This window comes from Nelusetta ayraudi, unplaced genomic scaffold, assembly GCF_046127955.1.
Source record: "Nelusetta ayraudi isolate G7.1 ecotype Tasmania unplaced genomic scaffold, CSIRO-AGI_Nayr_v1 ptg000052l, whole genome shotgun sequence".
Taxonomy (NCBI): domain Eukaryota; kingdom Metazoa; phylum Chordata; class Actinopteri; order Tetraodontiformes; family Monacanthidae; genus Nelusetta; species Nelusetta ayraudi.
Window position 1 is genome coordinate 7555510 of NW_027466102.1, and position 24719 is coordinate 7580228.

Below are 24719 nucleotides of genomic sequence, written 5' to 3' on the forward strand. Positions count from 1 at the left end.
TCCAAAAGGAAACACACGGTCCATTATTATTACTTTTTTGCCAAGAGTTGTGTGGCAGACAAAGCTGTTTCTGTGTGTCATGGTGCTGTCTGTGGTTCAACCATCATTTCATTGAGGATGTGTCTTTGTTAGAGCCAGCGACTGAAAATCCACTTCCACGCTTTCTGTCTGATCTAAACATGATCATGGTGTTGGGGGTCTTGATAAAGCGTCAATAACCCCAGACACCATGCAACATGTAGAGTGTGCCAACCCCTGGTTGAATATTTGAATTTAGACCTTGCGCCACCAGAGATCCATATCTGTTTATTGGAAATATCTACTGCCTCGCCCTGTGGCACCAGCAACATGGTGGGAAAGCAACGATGTGGGTTATATTGGCTCTGTTGTCAGTAAGTTTTATTTCCTATAGGGTGTAATTATCCCTTTTGAATGCTGATGTACAGTTGTGATTCATTTTAAAACTCCAGTAGCATTTTGAAGAAATATTTGTTTGAAGAACATATATTAATTTTTAATTATCTTGGTTCGATGTAAAAATAGATGCAGTTGATATTTAAATGAATGTGAGCTTGAAAATAGTAGCAGGATATGTTTGTGAACAATAGCGTCAGATCTGTGCAGTCTAACACATTTGTATTGGTATATGAGAAGGTGCATCTGAAGAAATGGTGGTAGGATTTTCTTTTCCTGTTTATGCTGAAAGGTCCCCAAAAAAATTCTCTCCATTTTCTTTTGTCTGGAAGGTAAAATTTGACTGAGAGTGCTGCCCGGACAGTTTGTCACGGTGATGTTGTAGTTTACTGATGTGTGTCCGAGCCTGGGCTAACTGATTTGATTAGCAAAGTAAACTGAAATGAGAGACATTTTGCATCTACTTTGGTGATATTCAATTGTTGAGGATCACTGACTAAATACTTGGATATTGTGGGAAGAAGAGGCCGAAAGTTAGACCGACAAATCCCAAACAACAAACCTCCAAATATGCTCTTATGGTACGTTCTCATTGTTTGTTCTATTTAATGCAGGCCATATATGGATGTCCTGGACTCAACAAAAACATAAGCTAAACAGATCAACTAGATAAACTGGAGGCTTGCTTAAATGACATGAAAACTTGGATGCAAGTTGCAAGATACAGTCTTGGTCTTATGCTGTGTCTCAATTCAGGGTCTGCATCCTTGAAGTACGCATTTTGAAAGGAGGTTGCGTCATCGCACTGCGCGAAGGCTTGTCCCAATTCCCAAGGGTGCTTAGGACGCTCAAAATGCGTACTCGGAAATACGCACTTGTTTTAGCCGATTCCAAGGACGCACCGCTACTATCCTTTGCGTACTTGTGTGTCCCATGATGCTTTGCGTGCTGCTGCAAAGCATCGTAGGATCCTGGAAAGTCAGCTGAAATTAGCGGCATGTACTGGCAAAGACACGACATATAAATCTAAATATTGAACTTTCACATAAAGTATCCAGTTTTTAACGTAGGGTTTTACTTATTTGATCATCCAACGGCATCGTTAGATGGCGAACCAATGGTTAGCGTGATACTATAAAAACGTCACTTCCGGGGTTGGCCAGCCGGAGGGAACGGCGGTGACGAAACGAGGAAATACGCCGAAGGCTAGACCGTCCCGAGTGGTTACCGGGGAGGCGGGATTTGGTCCGTCCTTCTAGGCTGGGTCCTCGAAGAACGCTTCCTTCAGACGGAGGACACTCGGTCTGAAGGGTGCAGACCCTGAATTGAGACACAGCATTAGTGTGTCCGATCAGGATGGAGGAGGGGTTTGATGACCGCAACACCAGGAATCAGAGAAGTCTGATTTAATATCTCCTTTATTTTGTGTTATACAATTATTTGTGTATTTTGTTATTTATTTATTTATTTATTTTTTATCGATGCTGCTTCTGCGATTGGTGCAATTTCTGTTACACAGAGGGGTCAATTGTCCACGTTAGGTGTCAGCTACTTATTAGGGATTATGCCACACAAAAAGGAACAGTGGTATTCTGTGCCAATTTTATTGAGCAACACAAGTGCGTAGAACACAAACCCTCAGAAAAATAAGGGTCCGTCTTTAATGAATTAAATAATACCAAGTATACATACATACATTTAGCAGTGGCAGGCCGTGCATTTCATGCCGAGGCCTTCAGTGACGTCATACTTAGTTCAATGTAAATGATAACACCTCATAATACCTCCAGTTGCACGACTCGAGAATCCATACTGAATCCCACTTGCACATTGCATCGCCTTAACATACTAGAATCAACATGGCCTGCTCTGTTGACTCGGAAGGCCTCAGGCAGATTTCATAGCAACTGATAACAGAAGCCATATATGAAAAGCCTTGGATAAAAATAACTCTACCACAATACACAACAATGAAGGCAGCACAACCAAGTGGACATAATCTGACACGGACAGAATAGAGTAAGTAGGACAATTCTATTTACTATTTACTTTTTTCCAAAAAGTATACATTTTTTATAAAGTTGTTTTCTCAGTATTTTTTTAGGCCAACAGAGAAGGCCTTGCTTGCCCTGATGGCACACCACTGACATTTAGAGACCATACTACATAGAGTAATAAATACATCCTGTTATAGTGCCATCTAACAATAAGTAAAACACAGTTAACTATGTAAACACTGAGCAAAACAGCATTGGTAGGGCAGAGTTGTGACAGTAACTTTTATCATCAAGTCATCAAGCGTTGTCAAAGGAGTTGTTTGCACCTGAGTTGTTGGATGAAACATTGTAACCATCTGGAAGAAGAATAAATAACAAAAAAAAAATAGTAGGTACGTTAACACACACACACACACACACACACACAATGTTGATTTCAGTGTTTACTTTTCTTTGACTGATCCCTTACCTCTTCGTTGTCTCCGGTTCTGAAAGAAGCTCAATATACCTGACGAGTTCCCAGCACTGGTGCTCTGAAAGAAATAAAAAGTAAAAAAATTTAAAACATTCAAACTGTATTTGGAAATGAAAAAAAAAGAAAAGAAAAGAAAGTAGTGTTTTGAAAATTCTCACTCCTGTGCCATTTGTAGAGGTTGTTGATTTTGTGCCAAGCTCAGACCGCACCTGAAAAGACCAGTAAGCGTGCTGTTATTTGCCAAATAAAAAATGGGCTGTGGGTTTCAAAAAAAAGTTTTGAAAGATGACGACTTTTCAAGAGCATCAGTTTACAATTTCCATACTTGACGTGTTGTTAAGGCAGATTAAAAGAGTAGACATACCCTCTTGTCTAAGAGCGTTCCAAACAACAGTATGAAGAATCCCTTTCAAAAAAAGACAGACAACATTCAGTATATACAGGTACTTTGAAAAAAAGGAATTTGAAAACAAGCATCAATTATCAGTATGTGTGCAAATGTACCTGCACTGAATTGAAGAGTGCGAATGTGATATGGATCCCTCTATTTGATGAGTCGACAATGGTTCCAACCCCGAGACCCCAAGTTACTCCAAAAAAGGGTGTGAGGACCGCCAATGCCCGAACAATCACCACCGTGACATTCTTCTCCAGTGCATTTGCGGAGCCTCTCATCGTCGGACTCCTCAGGATTTTGTATATCACCACAGGCAGGATCAACAGGTTTATTGCCACTATCAGCAGTGCAGGGATCACAAAGGCCAGAAGAGCTTTGGACTCATCCCAGTTGAGCCAACACACAACATTTTCTCTTATATACTGATTTTTAGGTGCAGTGACCGCTATGGTTATGACGGCGATGATGAGCGGTGGCCCGTAGCCTAGAGAGAAGCCGACCGCCAAAATGGTCTTTTTGCTGCCGCCCTGGTCGAAGACGTTGACTATGCGGTAGAGCAACAGCAGAGCTGACGCTAACATCCAGAAGAACAGAGCCAGGTAAAAAAAATGGATGAAAAATGTCGCCGCGGAGCAAGCGGCCTCATTTTTGACCTCGGCGTCTGAAATGGCGGCGCCGATGATGAACCAGATGTCTGCAGCCAGGAGAGACACGGCGATGTTGACGATGGATATGTGACGTAGGTAGAACGTGGGATTCTTCTTGACTTTCCTCAACACAATGACTTCAATGATGAGGCATATCACCAAGCAGGCTATAGATATCCCAACTCCAATGTAGGTAATTAAACTTAAAGTTTCGTCATTGGGAGTGTTAGGCGACATTAGGATGGAGAAGGATGTCAGGTGGTCGCAGTTGCAGGTGACGGTGTCGTTTACGCCAACCAATTGGCAGCCCTCATCGTCCCACCCCCCGAGCCCCTCGAAGAGGGTGAAGTTCCAGAAGACACACTGAGGTCGGCCCAGGGTGTCGTTCCGAATGTCAAACGTGAAGGTGACGTTGTTGACGGCTCCGTCAGCGCGAACGAGGACGACGTTCCCGTTTATAACGGTGGTTGTTGAGTTGGCCTCATCTCTTGCTGGGAGAACATTGTCCAATGACGCAAATGTGATGACAGTGATTGATTGTGTTTCGCCATTGGACTCTGTGATGTTTATCCCCACAGAGGAATTGAAGTCTGCATCGAAAGCGTTTGTGAAGGTTGTTTTGTTCAAGAGGATGAACTCTGTGTCAATGTTGAAAGACTCATTGGTAAGGCCACCTGTTATAGTCTCAAGAGACAATAAGAATCTTCCACTGACACTTGTAACATTGGGCGTGTTTCGTGTGTCTCCAAAAGTCGTGGTATCATTGGAATTAATGATATTCCATATCTCCTTCGAATCATTTGAAAGGACTCCTGTGGTTATTAGGACACTCTAAAAAAAGCAAAAACAAAAAGGTTACATCGCCTTTTTTAAAATTAATTTAAATGTTTGTTTTTTTTAGGACACACATAAACCTAATCCAAATACCTCCATTGATGTTTGAGTCACTTCGATGTTTAAGGATGATGTTGCGTTGGCTACATTGGCGAGAATGTTGACAATGGCAGTGACGGTTGCAGGGGACTCGGTCACCTCCCGAGAAAAATTGACAGTGACACTGCTGAGTTCAGCCAAGAAGCCCGGTAGTGAGTTGTTGTTCAAATTCTGTTGAATGCAAACAAATCAAATTGATTAGCTTCAGGCTACAGAGGGACTTCTGTCGATTGCTGGATTTTTACCTAATTCTGATTTATATAAGTCATGCAAGTCAAAATGTGTTTTCTGGTGGTCTGCATAGGCCGAGCTTATCTCGACCAACTTGCTAATGGGTTGCAAAACAACATACACCTATAACCAGTAGAGTCACCAATGAACCTAACCACGCTGTCCTTAGATTTGAGGAGGGGGGAGATGATATTGCAATGATTGGGAGTTCATTAACACACTTGCTGTTATTTTTGTCTTTGGGTTTTTGCCGCAATTATTTTAAATCAGGCAATATGTAGAAATCCTTCTGGTCGTAGTTTTGGTTGCACTCATGTGCTTATAGAAGTTAATACTTGCACTAGTGTTTGATTGTGAATGGCTAAAAGCACGTTCCGAAATCCAAACCGACAATTCCCATCATTCTGCGCCACCTTCAGTCGTCACATAACATGAAACCAAGGTTACCTCAGACTGCTGAAGTAGTTCATGAATAGGTAGTAGGATACAGCCATTTTGTATGGTTTCCCAGGTGCCATTTTCCCTGCAAATCGCTGTGATCTCCCCCACTTCGTTCTCCTCACAGGGACCCGCTGCCTCATCATTCAGGACTCCGTCTCCAAAGACCTCATCGTCTAAGCAGACAAATTCTGCGGAAAGGGGTGAGAAAAACGTATGACGCAACAAACACGTGAACTCAAAAAAATGTTTATAAATTTTTAAATGTTTACTATTTTGGAGAATATTGCTTACGCTCTCTGGATAAGGTGAGTGTTATTTGCTTGCTGAAGTCAGAACCCGTTTCCTTGCAAGTGAACTGTTGGGTTTCTATTTCACAGTTAGGAATCAAAAAAGTATGCCTAATGGAAGCACCTTCACCTAAACACACAAAACAAAACCCTTTAATTAGATTAGAAATTAATATATACATTTTGTCAGAGAATGATGATGTTACAGAAACTTTGTGTGTGTGCGCCCGAAAGAGAGAGTGTCAGACATGTTTAAATGTCACCTACCTGCTACTGGTATGTCTATAAATTCAACTATATACGGCTCCTGAACACTGCAGGTCAGAATCACTTCCTTTTCAACTTCACAGGCCACTTTCCTCGTCACGGGTGTCACTATGATCAAGGGTGTGTCTCTGGGACTCAGCTGTTTGTTGAATTTCTGTCTGACAGCTATGTTTGAGTTGTCATCTCTCATCCTACATTCATATTGACCTGAAAATCCCAAAAAGAAAAGTGCAAGAGAAACCCATAAAACTGATGCTGGTCTGTACTGGCTGAACACCACATTAGTGGTAGAACTTTCTTAGCATTAATTAAGATCAGTCATCAATGAGATTTAAAGGTCCAGTGTGTAATATTGGGCTTTATTTATGATTTTTATATTGATAAAAGCTTAAAAGACTGCCCATAAATGTATTATTAAAAAAAAATGTGTACAATCGCAGTACAACAAAAGTCATTTGGTTTCCCTACACATGAAACTCCCCCTGTTAGCTGCCATTTTGCACCGCTATGTTTGTAAAGAAGTCCAGGGTGGACAATCCAGCCCGCCTGACAGCACGTCTCATATTTAGGGTGAACGCTTGTGTCCTGAAATCAACCAACTACCAAAAAAATGGGCGAGGTATCCAGGTTTGGGTGCACAGGCCATCGTAGCTCACTGGCAAGCTCAGGAGGGGGAGGGAGAGTGATAGACGCTGCGATCTGAAATGTAACCACTTGATACCTGTTCCTTCTTCAAAATCTCCAAATATTACACACTTAACCTTTAAGCTCATTACACAAATAAAAGACATAAAGAGGAAGGATCGGCCAATTGTTCTCTGTCTTTTTTGGGGAGGGGGTGGATGCAGGGAATAAATCATTCCCTGAACAACAAACAAAAAAGGTCATTGATGACTGCATTATGCTGCATTTATTTCCTTACCGGTGTCTGTGTTAAAAAAACTGGACACTGTTAGCAACGCAACGTTGTCTTCTGGTAATTTTGTAAAACTGTGTTGACTATCAGCGGGGATAAGCATGTTGTCACGTCTCCATTCGGCATTCCAATCGCTTCCAAAGTTAACACTCTCTGGCGGAGGGCCACATGTGAATATGACTTGATTCCCCAAAAATACTTCAGCTGGTTCAACCCTTAAAGTTGTCTTGCCTTCAATGGAGAAACAGAACAGAAAAATGACATGCATTAAAGTATGACAAATTGGTGAATGCACATAGTACCAAAAAGGCAAAATGGAATGATCTTACTGTCAGTAATCATGGGGTACGTATCAGACAGTTCTTTTAATATTCCTGATTCTGCTGCTGCAATTTCCGAGTCTTGAAAAGAAGTTGCTCTTACTAAATAGTCAACAACAGTGCTTCCACTCCTGTAAAATAGAATTAAAGTGAAGTCAAAATCTTGAAATGTACTTCTTCTCAGATAATGCATCTTCACACAAACATAAGACACATTTGACATGGGTAAGTAAAAAAAATAAAAATAAACAAACAAACAAAAAAATAGATAGAAAGATAAAAAATAACAGCTTCTAAATGAAACTGTTTGATTATATTTTTGATCATATTTATTTCATATTTAAATAATTATACTTATGTTATATATTATTTTATTATACTTTCAGTGTAATGGGTGAAATCTGAGGTGGCTATATCTAAAAGGGCCTTTGCTCCTTGCTGACATTGTCTGCTGTCACCATCAAATTCAAATGGTACAGACTCAAGAGATTATGATAAAGTCGCTTTATTACCGTCTATGTATTTATTTCCTTCCTTTTGAAAAAAAGTCCAAGTTTTCTATGTGAATATAAACTGAAACATGGCACAGAATAAGGTCCCCGCCCTGTCACAATGCTCATATTGCACAGTATTTATGTAAAAGAAAAAAATCCACCTGAAAGAAATCCCATTTAAAAGACGAGTGTGACTTACCGGACCACTACTATTGCTACTGAGACTAGGTTTGAGATGTGTGTCCGGCACTGGGTCTGAATCTGTTTGAAACACAATAAAATATGATATTTTTTTCCCCCCATGTCTGGAACTCATTAGTGTTCAATTTTCGATCACTGCGGTGAAACAAAATACCGCATGGGGACTCACAGAATTATTTGAATTTTGGTAAACTTCACTAGATGGGTCGTTGTACGAAAGGTCAAAATCGATATCAATAATAAAAGACAGTAGTCTTTCAAGAAGATCTGCTGATGTTGGAGTTGTTTCTGGAGTTGTCACTGTTGAGACTGTTGTGGATGTTGGAGTTGTCTCAGGTGTTGTTGTCTCAGGCGTTGTCACTGTTGTGGCCGTAGTTGATGGTGTTGTGTCTGGAGTTGTCACTGTTGTGGCCGTAGTGGATGGTGTTGGGTCTGGAGTTGTCACTGTTGTGGCCGTAGTTGATGGTGTTGTGTCTGTAGTTGTCACTGTTGTGGCCGTAGTGGATGGTGTTGTCTCAGGCGTTGTCACTGTTGTGGCCGTAGTTGATGGTGTTGTGTCTGGAGTTGTCACTGTTGTGGCCGTAGTTGATGGTGTTGTGTCTGGAGTTGTCACTGTTGTGGCTGGTGTAGATGTCATAGGTGTTGTTGGTATTGAACACTGGCTAGCACCTACGGAGGAACATTTTACATGTAATGTATCACACCATAAATCTTAATTTGTGAAAAAAAAAATATATACAGGTATATAGAAAATAATAAAAAAAAAATACAACTTTAATCAAATTCAAAACTGTGCGGCTTCTACATTCTAATTTTGATGCCGCGTCTGTATATAAAGCCAAACTCACTTGTGATTGGTTCACAGAATCCAGATTCAGGAAGCATGTTTATGCAGTCGCACGTTTGTCCAGTTGAGTTGTTGCATGCACCGTAGATGCTGCACGTGTCACATGACCAGGAAAACATCTGCTCACATTGACACTGTAGTTCATTTGGAACACGTTCATTTGGAGAGCACGCTTTAAGGGGAAACATGCATTGGAGTCTTAGTTCACGAGCCATTAGTCATTTATTAGACGTGCATTCAATCAGTTAAACAAACAAACAGAAAAAAAAACATTCTAACCTGTGGTGAAATTAACATCCGATATTTCTAAGTTGCTATTGAAGTTGAATGGGAAGCTCAATCTTGCCAGATGCTGCCTGACAATGTTGAATAATTCTGGTGTTGAGGCGAAGATATTCACGCCAATGACATAGTCAATGCCAAGGTCTGTGGAGAATAACAAAAGACAGGTCATCATGGGATCCCACTGCAAACACATGGAATATTGTACTCCTGCATGCATTTCTAATTAGACGTGCAGGTTTTCATACCGAACAAGACTGTCATGGAGACTGCGATGTTGGAACATGTTTTTTTTGTTTTGTTTTGTTTTTTTAAATGGTATAGTTGTCAACCTGTCCAGATGTAAACCTGCCTTCACCCTATGACAACTGATCTACACTGGAGTGCAGGGTAAAGTGGGTATAGAAGGTGGATGGGTGGATGGATGCGATAGTTGATACGATATCGAATATCGACAATAGCAACCGCGGATGTTTCGTCGACCGGGGGTGGGGTGGAGGGCATGGGGGGGAATGGAGAGCGCAGCGCTACCGATATATTGATATAGCGATACTATGTAAAAGTCATATTGCATCGTTTTTAGCTCTCAATATCGATATTTAATCGATACATCAATATTTTTGACAACACTACAATCAAGTAAGTTGGTTGAAAAATCAATAGGATCTCCGAGTCGGTGGCACCACATTGATGCGTTGTCACCAACCACACGCAAGTGTCAAGACAGGTCGATTTCACCTTCCATCTCGAATTTTGCCTGTCAATAACGTTTTACTCGTGAAATCAGATCCCCCCCCCCCCCATTCATAAGCATTCATGGTTTGTGTGCGAGCTGGGCCTACCCTCCCTCTGGCACTGCTCGTCATTCGCTGGAATGCCACGAATGCAACTGCAAGCGTCTCCCGTGATGCTGTCGCAGACCTCACTGCTGTCGCAGATTTCGCGCGGCCAAGCAAAGCGTGGCTGACATTGACAGAGGTATTCACCAATGGAAGGACTGCACACTATACAGATGACATAGATAGATAGATAGATAGATACATACATACATAGATATCAGTTCAAAACACCTATCTTACTTCCAAACATGTCTGACTTGTGTAATGAAAGGACAAAGGGCAGTTGGTACCTGTTGTGACTTCAAAATCTGTGATTTCAAAGTCGTTGTTGAAAACGTCATTGAAATTTCTAACAAGCTGGGGATCAGGGACTGTGATCTTGATTTCGAGGAAATAGGTTGAGGGCATGATAGCGCCTGCCAAGAAATAAAAGCAATGCAAGAAAATCAGACTTGTTCCCCTGAGCAAACCTAATGTTATTTTTTTTCATTTCGGTCTTTTTAACATCTAGATGTTGTAAACGTTTGAAAGTAAGGCAGATCATTTTGAAAGATGGAACAGTGACTTACCCTCTCCTAATTCCCTGAATAAAAAAGGTGATTCATTTGCATCTGCATCTTCCTGGAGAGATTTCATTTTCAGTAGATTACCCACTTGAAACACTACTTGTACTGCATATGACCTCATCTTTTTGAGAACAAGTTTACAGAAGGCCTGGCATTGAATCCAAACCTTCCGTGACATTTATGTTTACCTGATTGGTTATATTCAGCAACTCAGAGGTCTGTCCCTTCATTTCCGTCACGCACACAATCAAGATCACAGCCGCACACAGTAATGCCTTGGGGAATGCCATGTCTACCAGGGAGAGAATGAATGAACAATAGTGCCTTGTCCCTTGAACGAACACACACACACTCACAGTAACTAAAAGGGAACCCGGACTGTGCGTTTTAAATTGCTACAAACATTTAAAGAAATTATTTTTTTTTAGTTAATCGGATATTTCAAGTGACAATGAATCAGGATGTGTGAGTTTTATTTGACAATGGCGTGCAATAACGTTTTTGTTCTTCTTACATCCCTTCTGCGAGCACAACAGGCTTAACTTCATTTCTTCTGTCAGGTATATAGCTGCTAAAACTACTAGCTAGCTATCTAGGTCTACCTAGCTCTTGTGGCTACGTTGGCTCTTCTTCTCAAACTGAGGACTCAGACTCAAAACTAAATCCTCACTGTCATTCTTCTTCTTCTATGGGGTTTTGCGGCAGTGGTTTGCAGCTGAGATGTTGCACTGCTACAAAATTTCCCTTGCCAACCCAGTTGTTGTTAAAAAAAAACAAAACAACAACAACAAACCTATCATTAGCCAACTATTACAGCCACTGTCTTGGGTTCCTGGCATGGATCAAATCAAATATTTGTCTTGGGTGCTTCCCTTTTACTTATTGTGCACTGTTAAGTCATGCAAGTCCAATTCTTGTTATCCCTGCCTCCTCTTTTTACTTCCTCCTCCAAACCTCACTTTAATTTGAAAATCAAATCACGGCCTAGCTTTTATTTCTTGGTACCATTGGTGTTGCCACTTTTTCGGAAGTGTTGAATAAAAGTTACATTAGAAGAAACCACAGAAGAGTTTCTGTTTTCATTCTGCAGTACAGGTGAAGGAAGTGACAGAATGAAACAGTAATTGAGCGGAATTGACAGCAAATTAGTGAATTAGCCAAACAACATAAAATGTAGCTACATTAAGAATAAAACAGACAGAGGAATTAGAAATTTGTCATTTAAGCAAGTCATAATTATTATTCCGCTAGGTTAGCTAGCATTGTCCATGGAAAGTTGTTCTTTGTGTTACATAAGCTAATAACAAAAAAAAATTGTCATGCAAACTACTAAACTAAATTATGAGAGGCACAAGTCAGTTTACAGAAAGCCTAAGTGAACACTATTGTGCTAGTCCGTCATGGTTTGTTGTTGGGGTACGCAAACATGTCACGAATGCTTTTGGGAGTTGCCTTGATTTGCTTGTGATGTGTCTTATGCAACACAAAAGTAATTGTCAACCTTACCTGCTCTTAAAATCTTAAAATTAGATTTAATCACTGACATTCCCTGATTCCACTTACTCTCCTGCTTTCACGTGTTTAAGTGACACCCAAACTGAAAACCTGGACAGTTAAATAGAAGTAACTTCTAGCTACTCTAACTTGTTTTATATATATATACAGTACATGTGTGTGTGTGTGTGTGTGTACACACATACATTAGAGAGTTTTATGAGGTTGGATGAGACTGAATTAAAGAAGTTAGAGTAGCTAGAAGTTACTGTTAATTTTATTTACTGCACAGAGTTTTGGTTTGTGTGTCATATTTGTACATTTATATATATATAAATATATATATATATATATATATATATATATATATATATATATATATATATATATATATATATATGTATATGTTTATGTGTGTGTTAATGATGTGTTTTTTTTTTACAGTAATTATTATATATGCTTTATACACTTTACATTTGCCCTCAAAAAAGTTTTGCTGACAAAGCAGGAAGTTAAACGCTGTTAAATCTCTGTTCTAAGAGCGATGTTCAAGTACGCGAATAGCATTACTGTGAGTGAATATCTATGAATTTTTTTTTAAAGCTGTACAATATTTTTTCTTTAATACTATACACCCCCATTAATAACAAGATCCCCCGTATCTTTTAGAGAACAGGTTAAGGGTACAGGGAAGTTGCTCGTTAATGTGAGTAAAGTTTTCAAACTAAAGCTATGTTCTGCCTGTAACATTTCTCCTTATCCATCAAAAGTATTGCAATTAACAAAGTCATTAACATGAAATAGAAATTCTTTTTTTTTTTTTACCTGTTGACTTGCTTTCACGCTTCCAGGGAAGAGTTCGAGTCACAAGGGAACAAACTTGTTGCTGTACAGATGCAGAATCAGAAAGCAGTTAGTAAACAGTAAGCGTGAGCCGTCAGAATACTTCCGGGAATATTTTGTCTGAGTCACGTACCTGTTCAGCAAGTTCAGTGACCTAATCCGTCACAGTTTGGCTCATTGGCTTGCGCTGTAAAGAAATGATTGATTCCAACGTGATTAAAAATGACTGACAGGTGGTAAATCCTTATGCCTTAGGATGATTATGTGTTATGCCATTAAAATAATTTGTTCCTTTCCACAAACATGCAAATGTAAATTTTAATGTAAACCCATCGCCGCGTTCTTAATCTTTTCTATACTGAAGATGCGGTGGGTTGAACATGCTGCAAGCAGCTTCACTTCTACCCTGCATTCAGTTCGACTCATTGCTGTCACAGATAAAATCTACCACCGTTGCATCCCCAGCAACTTTGATTGTGGAATTCAGGATTGAAACCAGGCAGAAACCTGTCTCTGGGACAGAGCAGTGCAATGCAATCATTTTATCAACGAGTCAGAGGTCTATTTACTGTGGTGCGTCAACACAAAATGTCCTTTGCATTCAAACAAGGACCAAAGTATGAACTAAAATAAAAAAGTCAGTTATGTTGAATCAAAAGTCAGCGAGCAGTCGGAAATCACTGACTATCGGAATGCCGGCAGTTCTGAGTGGATCGGAATAAGAAAACGACAGGTTGTATGGTTAAAACGTTGTATCAAGAAGATCAGAGGAAAGTAGTCGATGACCCTGATAAAAAAAAAAAAAAGGACTTGTTTGACGGGTCGAGGGTGGAGACGCAGAAAGAGCTGAAGAGAATGAGGAAGTCAAAAAAAAAAAAAAAATAGCGTCAGATAGGCACAATTATGGCATGAGTGAATCAGAGTGGACTGATAACTGGAACGACAGTGGAAGTGGAATTATGGAGACAAACTTTCCGGTGAGAAGGAGGACAGAGGCCATAAATCTATCTAAATGATGATAATTCTATATTTGTATTTGTATTCCTTGTGTGGCGGAAGGAGCGGTTACATGTGGTGAGAAAAAGTAATTTAGGCCTCATTAACGTAATTCCGTCTAATATTAATTGCCTACAGCTATGAATATCAGACGCTAAAATATGAATGTGAACAGTATTTGAATTTGGAAATGGCCCATAAATATTTCAATATGAAAACAGTGTCTGTCGGATGCTTTTACTGGATTTCTCCATTAGCCTAAAACAAAATGACCACAAGTAATTCTACTTACAAAGTAGACAACAAACCACAACAAAGTATCGCAACAAAGAGGGTACATATGTCCTTTGCTTGTGGTGGCCTCTCTAGACTGATGAACATGTTGTAGAACACAGCCAGATCTTTCTCAGCTCCTTCAGTGTAATAAAGGTTCTGTACGTCTCAACAAAGCAAAAAAAACAAAAAACAAAAAACGAAAAACCATGTGATGAACCTAAAAAATAAAGATGATGCTTTTGCTTACTGGTCCAGGGTCCTCGCTAATCTTCCACTTACAAAGAAGTCTGCAGTTGACTGGACAAGGGAATCCTGCTTCTCCAGGCAGGACACGCACAGTATCTAAAGGCGCCTATAATGCTGAGACTACTGAGGTCTGCTGTCTGTTTAATGGCACTGTTCACCTCTTGAACTGTTGTTGCTTCCTGCATCTAAAACATAAAGTAAAAGAGAATCAAAGAGAAAGACAGACATAAAAAGAGAACAAAGGCAGAAGCAAAAAAAGAAAGAGTAACGAGAAGAAGCAGTGCTTTCGTACTATATTTAATAATTAAAAATAATCCCTCGAGAAAAAAAAAACTGGAAAATGATTATAATGTTGAGTGTTTTGAGTGACACTTGCAGAAAGTATTTTTCAAATGTTAAAAGGGAATGGCAAGTCAGGTAATAATATCCTCATGAGACATGGTTTCCCATCAATGTGCAAAAACTGTTGAGGTGTGGCGCTCGATAAACACGTCTTGCAACTTTCAGGCTCCATCTCCTTGCAGCAGCAGTAGGATTTACCCGTACCAACGTCTCATGCGCCCTGCACCGTGTAACAAACACACTAGAAAAGGAAAAAAAAAGATATGACAATCTGAACAAATGCAAGTGATTCTCCACATGAACCCTTCTGAACCATCGTGGGGTAAACATTCTGCAAACATAGCAGATCTACAAGCTTTTATTGAAAAGGGTGAAAAGGAGTGTTCAAGCGACATGAGGACTGTTTATTATTACTTTCACGAATACAGATTATGAGAGCATTCTAAAATTCCTTTCTAAACAAACAAACAAACAAACAAACAAACACTGATTTGATTGGTTTCAACATCATGCAACCAGGAAAGACTTTGTATTTATATTAGTTCCTGTAGCCAAAATACCCACGAGTTCCAAAAAGCATTTTTCACTTTTCTTGAATCGAGAATCCATTTTGAATCAAATCGTGATCTCAAGAACCAGCATCGAATTGAATTGCGAGACACCCAAAATCTTGTTTCTTTCTGTTTTGTCTACCATAAAGGAAAGGGGCATTTTTGACATTTTTGGAACACAGAAAAGCACAGAATACACCACTGCTTGACTGTTCAGTCGGCTTAATGTTTATGAGTCAAAGTTTATGAGTCACTCCTTTCACATGGAAGAAAACACTGTCATTTCCAATGTAAAAACAAAATAGCCCCAAGGGATAAATGCAATATCATTCTCACGTGGTAGTTGGTCTGTAAATTGGACTCTGTGGTGTGATAAGTCATTATACAGGTCATTAACTGGTTAGAAATAGTTTGTTTTGAAATTGCTAAGGGTTAGGAGGGCCGAAACACACACACGCACACACACACACACACGCACACACGCACACACACACACACACACACACACACGCACACACAGAGTCAGTGTGCCTGCGTTGTAGCGTTGGGATTCTGAACAAGAACAACAAATGTTCACACCTTTAATTGGCCTCCCTCACTACCATTACTTTTAACCTGAGGCATAATTATGAACCCCCCTAAGTATTTGAACCACAGACAAAACATGTTTATTTATTTATTTATTTAGTGGAGGGAAGCATATGTGCTAATGGAATTTAAACACACTCAAAACAAAAGCAAAAAAACAAACAAACAGGGACTTACTGTTGCTCAGTTTTAACAGACTTTAAATTGTTAACATTAAGGGGGAGGCCTTTTAATTTCTATGCTTTGTTCGAGTGGGCTAAATCTCAGCCAGTTGACTCTGTTTTAAATGAATGCCCTTGTTGGCATCTGTCAAATGCCCTTGTTGGCATATTCATGTCTTTACTAATTGTATGAACATTGTAGGTTCATTTCTTTTAGAGTATCATCTGGTGCTTTTTATCTTTTTGGCATTGTTTTATCTGGCCAAAGATAACAAAACAAATTAAGTACCAACTTTGTTGGGAAGTGTCGGGATTTGACAACTTGTTTCCAAATCAAGGAAGCTCAACTATCCTCTCATAGCCCTCTGGCGTGTGTTGGATCTTCCTTTAGACTTCTCTCCAGTTGGAGAAGCCCAAAACACTTGTCCAGGGAGGCGTCCAGGAGGCCTCCTGACCATATCCCCGAGCCTCATCAGCTGGTTTCTTTTGACGCCACAGGGAAGCAGCTCTACCTCGGACTCTTCCAAACGATTGAGCTTCTCAACGTGTCTCTCATGCCGCTCTCCCAATAAAATTAGACATGACCTGGAGTGAGCAACCACCCTTTTCTGGCTATGGACCATAGCATCAGACTTGGAGGCGATAATCCTCATGCCAGATGAGAGCTGCAGGCCCAAGCACCATGAGGCCATTGTCCGCAAAGAACAGAGATCAGATCCTTGGGTAATTGAAATTAACTCTTAAATCCCCCTAAACTGTATCAATAAAATGATAAACACAACAGGTGACAAATTGCAGCCCGGCAAAGACCTTGTCCAAATTACTGCAAGACACTCTGAGCAAACCAGACCGACGAGCACCTTAAAACAAGCAGAAAAAAAATACTGATCCCTCCAGAGCAAACATGACACGACTAGTGGCAAGCAAAAAATCTGCAGTGGGAAGAAACCTTGAGCAGATGTCCAGTAGGTCAACCTCCTGACTCTAACCTATGGCCGTGAGCTTTGGGTCGCGGCCAAAATTATAAGGTTGCGGATAAAAGTGGCCAAAATGAGTTTCCTTTGCAGGGTGGTCGGGCTCTTCCTTGGGGATCGTGACCTACGTTCGGTCATCCACGAGGACCTTTGAGGTGGCTCAGGCATCTGTTCAGGAGGCCTCCTTAGTGCCTCCCTGGAGAGATCCCGGGGCAGACCTACGCTGGAGAGACTATGTCTCTTGGCTGAAGGGAACACCTTCAGATGCCCCCGGAAGACTTGGTGGAAATGGCTGGGGAGAGGGCGGTTTGGGTTTCCCTGTTAAGGACACTGTCCCGTTGACCCGAACCCAGATAAGCGGTAGACCACAGGGCACGAGGTACGGGGTAGTGAGTGAAGAAAAGCACAGACAGCAGCTTCACATGTGTTTTTGCAGGTGGTCTTTGAAGACAGTTTGGATGACTGACGAAACACTGTTGGATGGTAATTTGACAGAGTTCCATATGCAATCACGATACTAACAAAGTGATGGCTTAATACTGTTGAATTCCAGCTGTACATTTACAGCATTTTATTTGTTTACTGTGAGAGGTTGTAGTTGTGAGGCTGGTATTTCCCTTGTTTTTAGTTTTTGTGAATAATGTTATTACTATCTGTCTGCCTGTTAAAGTTTCCTAAATTCTTCAAAGATATTTAAATATTGCTACCAATGCTTACTCCAAATCTCTGCCTCTTTTCTGTACATGCATAAAAAAAATGACTTGAAAATACCACAAATTGAAATTGAAAAATTAAAAAATATTTGCTAAATGCATGTAATTGTACATAGATTTTCTCACTATATCTCATGATAATTCAACTGTAGAGAAAGACATAGGAATGAGTCTTAATCGTAGTAACATTCTTGCTCAGATACATCCCTGCTATAAACTTGATGTCTCTAATGTGCAGATAAGCACCCTCTCTGTAACATGTGGATTATTTTATGTTTTTCTGGGATCAGTGGCTGTCCTTACAGTATGCGGGAACCTTCTTGTGATCCTCGCTATTATTTACTTTAGACAACTTCATACTCCTACAAACTTTCTTGTCCTCTCTTTGGCTGTTGCTGACCTGCTGGTTGGTGCTTTAGTTTTACCTCTGACAATGGAATTCTCTGTAACGTCATGTCTCTTCTACAATGTCTTTTTTTGCAAAATACGGGGCACCTTTGATGTATCGCTGTGCACAGCCTCCATTCTGAACTTGTGCTGTATTTCGATCGACAGGTATTATGCAGTATGTCATCCCCTGAAATACCGAACTAAAATAAATGACCGTGTCGTTGTGGTCATGATCTTGTTGAGTTGGGCATTGTCTGTCCTAACTGGGATTGGCTACATCAGTGCTGGATTGACGAGTGGAAACTGTGACACAAAATGTTTTGCATATTTTGTAATTGCAAACATCTTAGGACTGGTTTTCTCATTTTATCTGCCCGTGATCGTAATGCTCTGCATTTATGTAAAGATTTTCCTTGTTGCTCAGAGACAGGTGAAGAGCATACAGAACACAAAGTCTGTAGCAGCAGTCAGTAAGAAGGAAAGGAAGGCCACCAAAACTCTGGCCATTGTGATGGGAGTCTTTTTGCTATGCTGGCTGCCTTTCTTTCTTTGTACAACCATTCTTTCTTTTAGTCATTTTAATGTGTCCCTTGTGCTAATAGAGATACTTAACTATCTTGCACTGTCAAATTCAATGATCAACCCCTTTATATATGCATTTTTTTACAGCCGGTATAGATCTGCTTTCCGATTGCTCATTTCTGGAAAAGTTATTGAAGGTAGTTTTAGCAACTCAGAGCTTACTTGAGCCACTGTTTCTTGTGCTTAAATGTGTCCTCAGATCTACATTTACAGATTGTACTGATGAATTTCAGAAATGGCAATTACCTTGACTTAAAGTTGGAAATTGTTATCCTAATCTTTAAATGTATCCCTCAAGCATGTTTTTTTCAGTTGCACATTATAATATTGTATTTGTATTTTATCTCCAGGTGCTCCAGCTTTCTCCCATATCCCAAAAACATTAAAGTGAGGCAAACTGGGAACTCTGAATTGTACCTTGGTGTGTGCGTGTGCGTGTGTGCATGGTTGCATGCTTATGACCCCTAATTTTCTGGCTAACCGGTATTGCCAGGAAATCGCTGGAATCTCTCAGGCTGAGCGTGACTCTGCACGTCACCAATTTGTACTCCTCCACGACTGATATGAGGGTGAGTTGCAGCTGCCTGGACTTGATTTAAAGGCCCACCAAAGAGAAGCTTGGGGTAATGCCAAGTCATTTTCTTAGCTGTTTGTTAGTCTACCTCTCAATAACCTCTACGGCAGTTATGGGGAACTAATAGATAGGGAAGAGTCAAAGAAGCCTGAGCAAGAGGCCATGTTAGTACCACCAGATCTCATAATTGAACCCAGAAGTAGAGATTTATCGATCTTCTTTAGGCACTCCTCAGTCTACTTCGCAGACTCTGCAATGTTGGTGCCATCTGTGAGCGACGCATTGAACCACTTCCCCAGGCTCTTTATTAGGTTGTCCACGATGGACGGAATGACGTCATCTTGAACCTAGAGACCAAACTTGCTGGTACTCTACCATTTCTCAATAACCAAGCACCTGGACTTCCTGGTTTTGAACGTCATCCCTGTCTACAGGGCCACACTACCCAGAGTTTCCAATACCCATCTTGCTTGGACATTGGTCAAGTTGTTAGAGTATTGTCGTCTATGAACGCTCGCAACACTGGCTGGACAATGCCTGACTCCAATTCAGGGCCCCGGACAATGCCCTCTGCTGAGGATATCAGCAAGTTTATTCCCATAATGAACGAGATGGGGGAAATTATGCACCCTGTTTGAATTCGAGGTCCAGCCAGTTGACGACATAAAAGGCTGATATGGATCAAAATTTTAACCCAACAAGGTGATCATGTATTGAATCCCCGCTGGGATGTAATAGTCTTCGAGTCCTTCTTGGATGAGGATGTGTGAGATTGACCAGTAAGCATTGGCAAGACCTAGCCATACAACTGTTAGGTCGCCGCTCCTCGGTTTTGCTTCTCGAATCAAACAATTCATTCAATCAATTGGCTGATCGTCGTTTTGTGTTCCAGACAGCCAGAAAAGCCTGGAATGCTGCCTTTCTGGATGGATGTATTGATGTTGTGGTCTTGCATTAGGTACAAAATGATCCGTCTTGCCAGCACTGAGAAGAAGATCTTGCACTCTACATTCAGATGGAGATTGTGGAGCACCCCTTCTCTTTTGGGACAGAACGACCTTCTGCCAAGCTTTGCTACTCCATCACCTTCATATGTCCTCCCCCTTCAAACTGTAGACTCTTTGAAGTAAATTGTACCTGGGGATGAATTCAGTATTAAGGATCTGATTCTACTACTACAATATTCGTAACTGCATTTTTTTTAGCGTAACTTGTACTCAATATTTTCCAATTTTAGAGTGACACTGTTACAGATTATGCTTAATATAAGGACTTTGCTGTTTTCAACACTCCTCTACCATCCCTCTCTTTTTCTCTCTTTTGTAGAGTAAGAATGTAGGCGTAATCTTAAATGTTTTCAGTGCATTTTTGCCTTTCACAGATATAAACAAATAAAGTCCATGATCAGATATATGATTTATTTGCATTTGTTTCAAACTTTATTTTGGCGAGGTTTAATTAATCTAAAATTTATTTATTATGCCAACACCTATCGCTGATCTAATTATACTATTTCAACACACACACACACACACACACACACACACACACACACACACACACACACACACTCACACACACACACATACGTAAGCAGGCTGGATGAATGTTATTATGGAAATGAGAGAGTTATATATTTGTTAAAAATTAAAGCACGTGCCTGTAGCTCTGATCATTCAGCGCTCAGAGATACATGTATATGCAAGTGCAGAGATGATCTGTATGTTATTCTTATTCATTCAGTAACTTTGCTTCTGAAATAATAGTGTGGTCCTGGCACACTTGAGATGCTAATTCTTTTGGTCAAATTTGGGAAAATTGTAACTATAAAGTAATATGATTTTAACCTTGGTTTGAAGCCAAACATTTTCTTGACTAAACGAATTCCTTTTGTTTTTGCTTTTTTCCGAAGTCTTAAAGATGAGAACACAAACTGTTAACAGCACTGTAGCTGTGACGGATATACATCCCTGCTATGAAATAGACGGTTTTACTTATGTACTAAGTAACAGCCCTTCTGTGATATGCACATTGTTATATATGTTTCTTGTTTTCTTGTCTGTCATCACAGTATGTGGAAACCTTCTCGTCACTATCTCTGTAATTTACTTTAAACAGCTTCACACTCCAACTAATTACCTCATCCTCTCGCTGGCCATTGCTGACCTTCTTGTTGGAATTATTGTATTTCCTTTTAGCATGGTGTTCTCTGTCAGCTCATGTCTGTATCACGAAACTTTATTCTGCAGGGTGCGAGGAAGTTTTGATATTTCGCTGAGCACTTGCTCTATTCTTAACCTTTGCTGTATTTCTATTGACCGATATTACGCCGTGTGTCAGCCTCTGATGTACAGAGCAAAGATCAGTCAAAATGTCGTTGTCCGCATGATCCTGGTGAGCTGGGTGGTGTCTGCTTCAATCGGCATTGCTGTTATAGTTGGTGGGCTTGATAATGAAGGGTGTGGGGAAAGGTGTTTAATAGATATGGTCATTGAAAACACTGTCGGACCTATACTCTCATTTTACCTCCCGGTGATCATTATGCTCTGCATCTATCTCAAAATTTACCTTGTCGCTCGTAAACAGGCACGCAACATCCAGATCTTGAAATCTGGAGCCACCCTCAGCAAGACAGAAAGGAAAGCTACCAAAACTCTGTCCATTGTGCTGGGTGTTTTTCTGTTGTGTTGGACTCCTTTCTTCCTTTGCATTACATTTCTGCCTCTCAACAAATTTTCTGCACCAGTTTCTGTTATCGAAGCTCTTAACTGGTTAACACTTTCAAATTCAATGCTCAATCCATTTATATATGCATTCTTTTACAGTTGGTTTAGAGCAGCCTTTAGAATGATTATCACTGGCAAACTATTTCAAGGAGACTTTGCGAACATCAAGTTGAATTAACTTCCTTGTTATATTGGTAATCTTTTATTTTTTGAATATTTAATAAATATATATATATATATATATATATATATATATATATATATATATATATACATAACAAAACAGGCTTTTTTTTTTTTTTTTTAGAAAGCCACACAATTCTGTTTTAACATTATGCAGGTACACAGGTAGAGTGAGAGAGAGACAGAGAGAGTGAGAGAAAGAGCAAGAGGGGGAGGGAGAGAGAGAGAGACACAGAGAGAGAGAGAGCAAGAGATGGAAGGAAAGAAAGAATTCAAGGGTGGACATTGTGGAATTTAGGAAGACAGTGCTATATATTGGTGACACGGTGTTGCAGTGGCTAGCACTGTCTCCTCCCAGCAAGAAGGGTGTGGGTTCGATCCCCAGGCCTGGGGCTTTGCCGTGTGTAGTTTGCGGTCTCCCTGTGTCTTTGTGTCTGTGTGGGTTCTGTGCAGGTACTCTGTCTGTCAGTCTGAAAAACATGTATGAGAGACAAGCTGGAAACTCTAATTTGGCTGTAGGTGGAAGTGCAACTGGTAATTTGTCTTTTCTGGGCCCAGTGATAAACTGGTGACTTGTCCAGGGATAGGGTTCAGAGATACTGTATCTGTATATGTGACTGCAGAATTGATTTGTATGTTATTCTTATCTTCATTCAGTGACCTTGTTTTGGAACTTTTGTGAGGATAAAGCAATAGTCTGATATGATTTTATTCTTTGTTTAAAAATGTGTTTAATATCATCCAAACATTTGGAAATTGTCACTTTTGAACTGCAAATTTATTTTGTTGCTTTGGTTTTTGCATTTTCAATTCTAAAACTCTTCAACATGAGAACACAAACTGTTAACAGCACTGTAGCTGTGACTGATATACATCCCTGCTATGAAATGGACAATTTAAATCACGTACTAACTTACAGCCCTTCTGTGATATGCACATTGTTCTATATTTTTCTTGTTTTCTTGTCTGTCATCACAGTAGGTGGAAACCTTCTCGTCACTATCTCTGTAATTTACTTTAAACAGCTTCACACTCCAACTAATTACCTCATCCTCTCGCTGGCCATTGCTGACCTTCTTGTTGGAATTGTTGTATTTCCTTTTAGCATGGTGTTCTCTGTCAGCTCATGTCTTTATAACGAAACCATATTTTGCAGGGTACGGGGAAGTTTTGATATATGGCTGAGCACTTGCTCTATTCTGAACCTTTGTGGTATTTCCATTGACCGATATTACGCAGTGTGTCAGCCTCTGATGTACAGAGCAAAGATCACTCACAATGTTATTGTCTGCATGATCCTGGTGAGCTGGGTGGTGTCTGCTTTAATCGGCATCGGTGTTATAGTTGGTGGGATTGATAATGAAGGGTGTGAAGAAGGGTGTTTAATAGATATTCTTACTAGCACCATAGGAAGTGCATTATCGTTTTACCTACCGGTGATCATTATGCTCTGCATCTACATGAAAATTTACCTTGTCGCTCGTAAACAGGCACGCAACATCCAGATCTTGAAATCTGGAGCCACTCTCAGCAAGATAGAAATGAAAGCTACCAAAACTCTGTCCATTGTGCTGGGTGTTTTTCTGTTGTGCTGGACTCCTTTCTTCCTTTGTATAACGTTATCAGCCGTCAATGATTTGTCCGTCCCAGTTTCTGTCACGGAAACTCTTAAAGCGTTAGCACTTTCAAATTCCACACTAAATCCATTTATATATGCATTCTTTTACAGTTGGTTTAGAGCCACTTTTCGAATAATTATCATTGGAAAAATATTTCAAGGTGACTGTTCTAACTTAAAGTTGCATTAATTTACTCGTTACATTGATCATCTAATTTTTTGGTTAATTTTCAGTAACTATCAACACAAATATCAAAAATGATGGATTCAACTGAATGCCTTTATTGTCACTGCACATTTAATTTTTTATTGATTATCGCTGGAAAATATTTTAAGAACTTTGCTAACTTAGGGTTTCATTCATTTGCTCATTTTTCATTGTTTTAAAAAAGTGATTTTAATGTAGTCTCAGCACATCAAAGTTTAGTATGCCATGTATGCAATAGTACTACAATTGCATATGAAGGTGTCCCACAAAAATGTACAGTCTGAAAATCTACGGTACTGCTTTTTTCCAAAAGAAAAATTCAGATTTTCTTTGTGTTCATAAATGTCTGTTGTCATTAATATGTATTATATCTAATCTCATTAATGTGTAACATAATGTATTTATGATTAAAAATATTAAAATCAGAGAAAATATTTTCTTAAGCTTGTGTATAACCATTCACCCTGACCAGAAAGCCTGGTTGAATGGAGAGGTGTGGTCTCTCTTGTGTCCTGCGCCCTCTGCTGTGTCTGCTCCTCACTTCTGACTCTTCTACACGATACTCAAGGAATCCCTTATACATCTAAAGGCTACCTCGGGTGGATCACCAAAACAGTTAGCCTCATAAAGAAGGTCCACCAACATTTAAACTCATTGGACTGACTCAATGACCAAGACTCAGCTTGCTTTCTTTTCCTTC

The 24719-nt window shown here is 40.0% G+C and overlaps 4 protein-coding genes across 4 annotated transcripts; 3 read left to right on the top strand and 1 right to left on the bottom strand.

Moving 5' to 3' along the window:
• Nucleotides 1-1814: 1814 nt before the first annotated feature.
• On the bottom strand, nucleotides 1815-11333 carry LOC142896160 (adhesion G protein-coupled receptor F5-like). Its single transcript, XM_076037680.1, has 19 exons — nucleotides 10743-11333; nucleotides 10558-10609; nucleotides 10279-10404; nucleotides 9992-10153; nucleotides 9147-9293; nucleotides 8869-9039; nucleotides 8190-8689; nucleotides 8019-8080; nucleotides 7335-7456; nucleotides 7012-7236; nucleotides 6090-6296; nucleotides 5827-5952; nucleotides 5542-5723; nucleotides 4858-5034; nucleotides 3391-4761; nucleotides 3251-3292; nucleotides 3045-3095; nucleotides 2881-2944; nucleotides 1815-2767 (listed from the first exon to the last, which is right to left on the bottom strand). Exons 1-19 carry the CDS (start codon nucleotides 10842-10844, stop codon nucleotides 2709-2711), a joined length of 3948 nt encoding a protein of 1315 aa, XP_075893795.1. The 5' UTR covers nucleotides 10845-11333; the 3' UTR covers nucleotides 1815-2708.
• Nucleotides 11334-17904: 6571 nt separating this feature from the next.
• On the top strand, nucleotides 17905-18876 carry LOC142896215 (trace amine-associated receptor 1-like). The gene has a single exon (XM_076037756.1). It carries the CDS (start codon nucleotides 17905-17907, stop codon nucleotides 18874-18876), a length of 972 nt encoding a protein of 323 aa, XP_075893871.1.
• Nucleotides 18877-21204: 2328 nt separating this feature from the next.
• LOC142896247 (trace amine-associated receptor 1-like) lies at nucleotides 21205-22188 on the top strand. The gene has a single exon (XM_076037822.1). It carries the CDS (start codon nucleotides 21205-21207, stop codon nucleotides 22186-22188), a length of 984 nt encoding a protein of 327 aa, XP_075893937.1.
• An 832-nt stretch (nucleotides 22189-23020) lies between these two features.
• LOC142896214 (trace amine-associated receptor 1-like) lies at nucleotides 23021-24001 on the top strand. Its single transcript, XM_076037755.1, has one exon. It carries the CDS (start codon nucleotides 23021-23023, stop codon nucleotides 23999-24001), a length of 981 nt encoding a protein of 326 aa, XP_075893870.1.
• The last annotated feature ends 718 nt before the right edge of the window (nucleotides 24002-24719 follow it).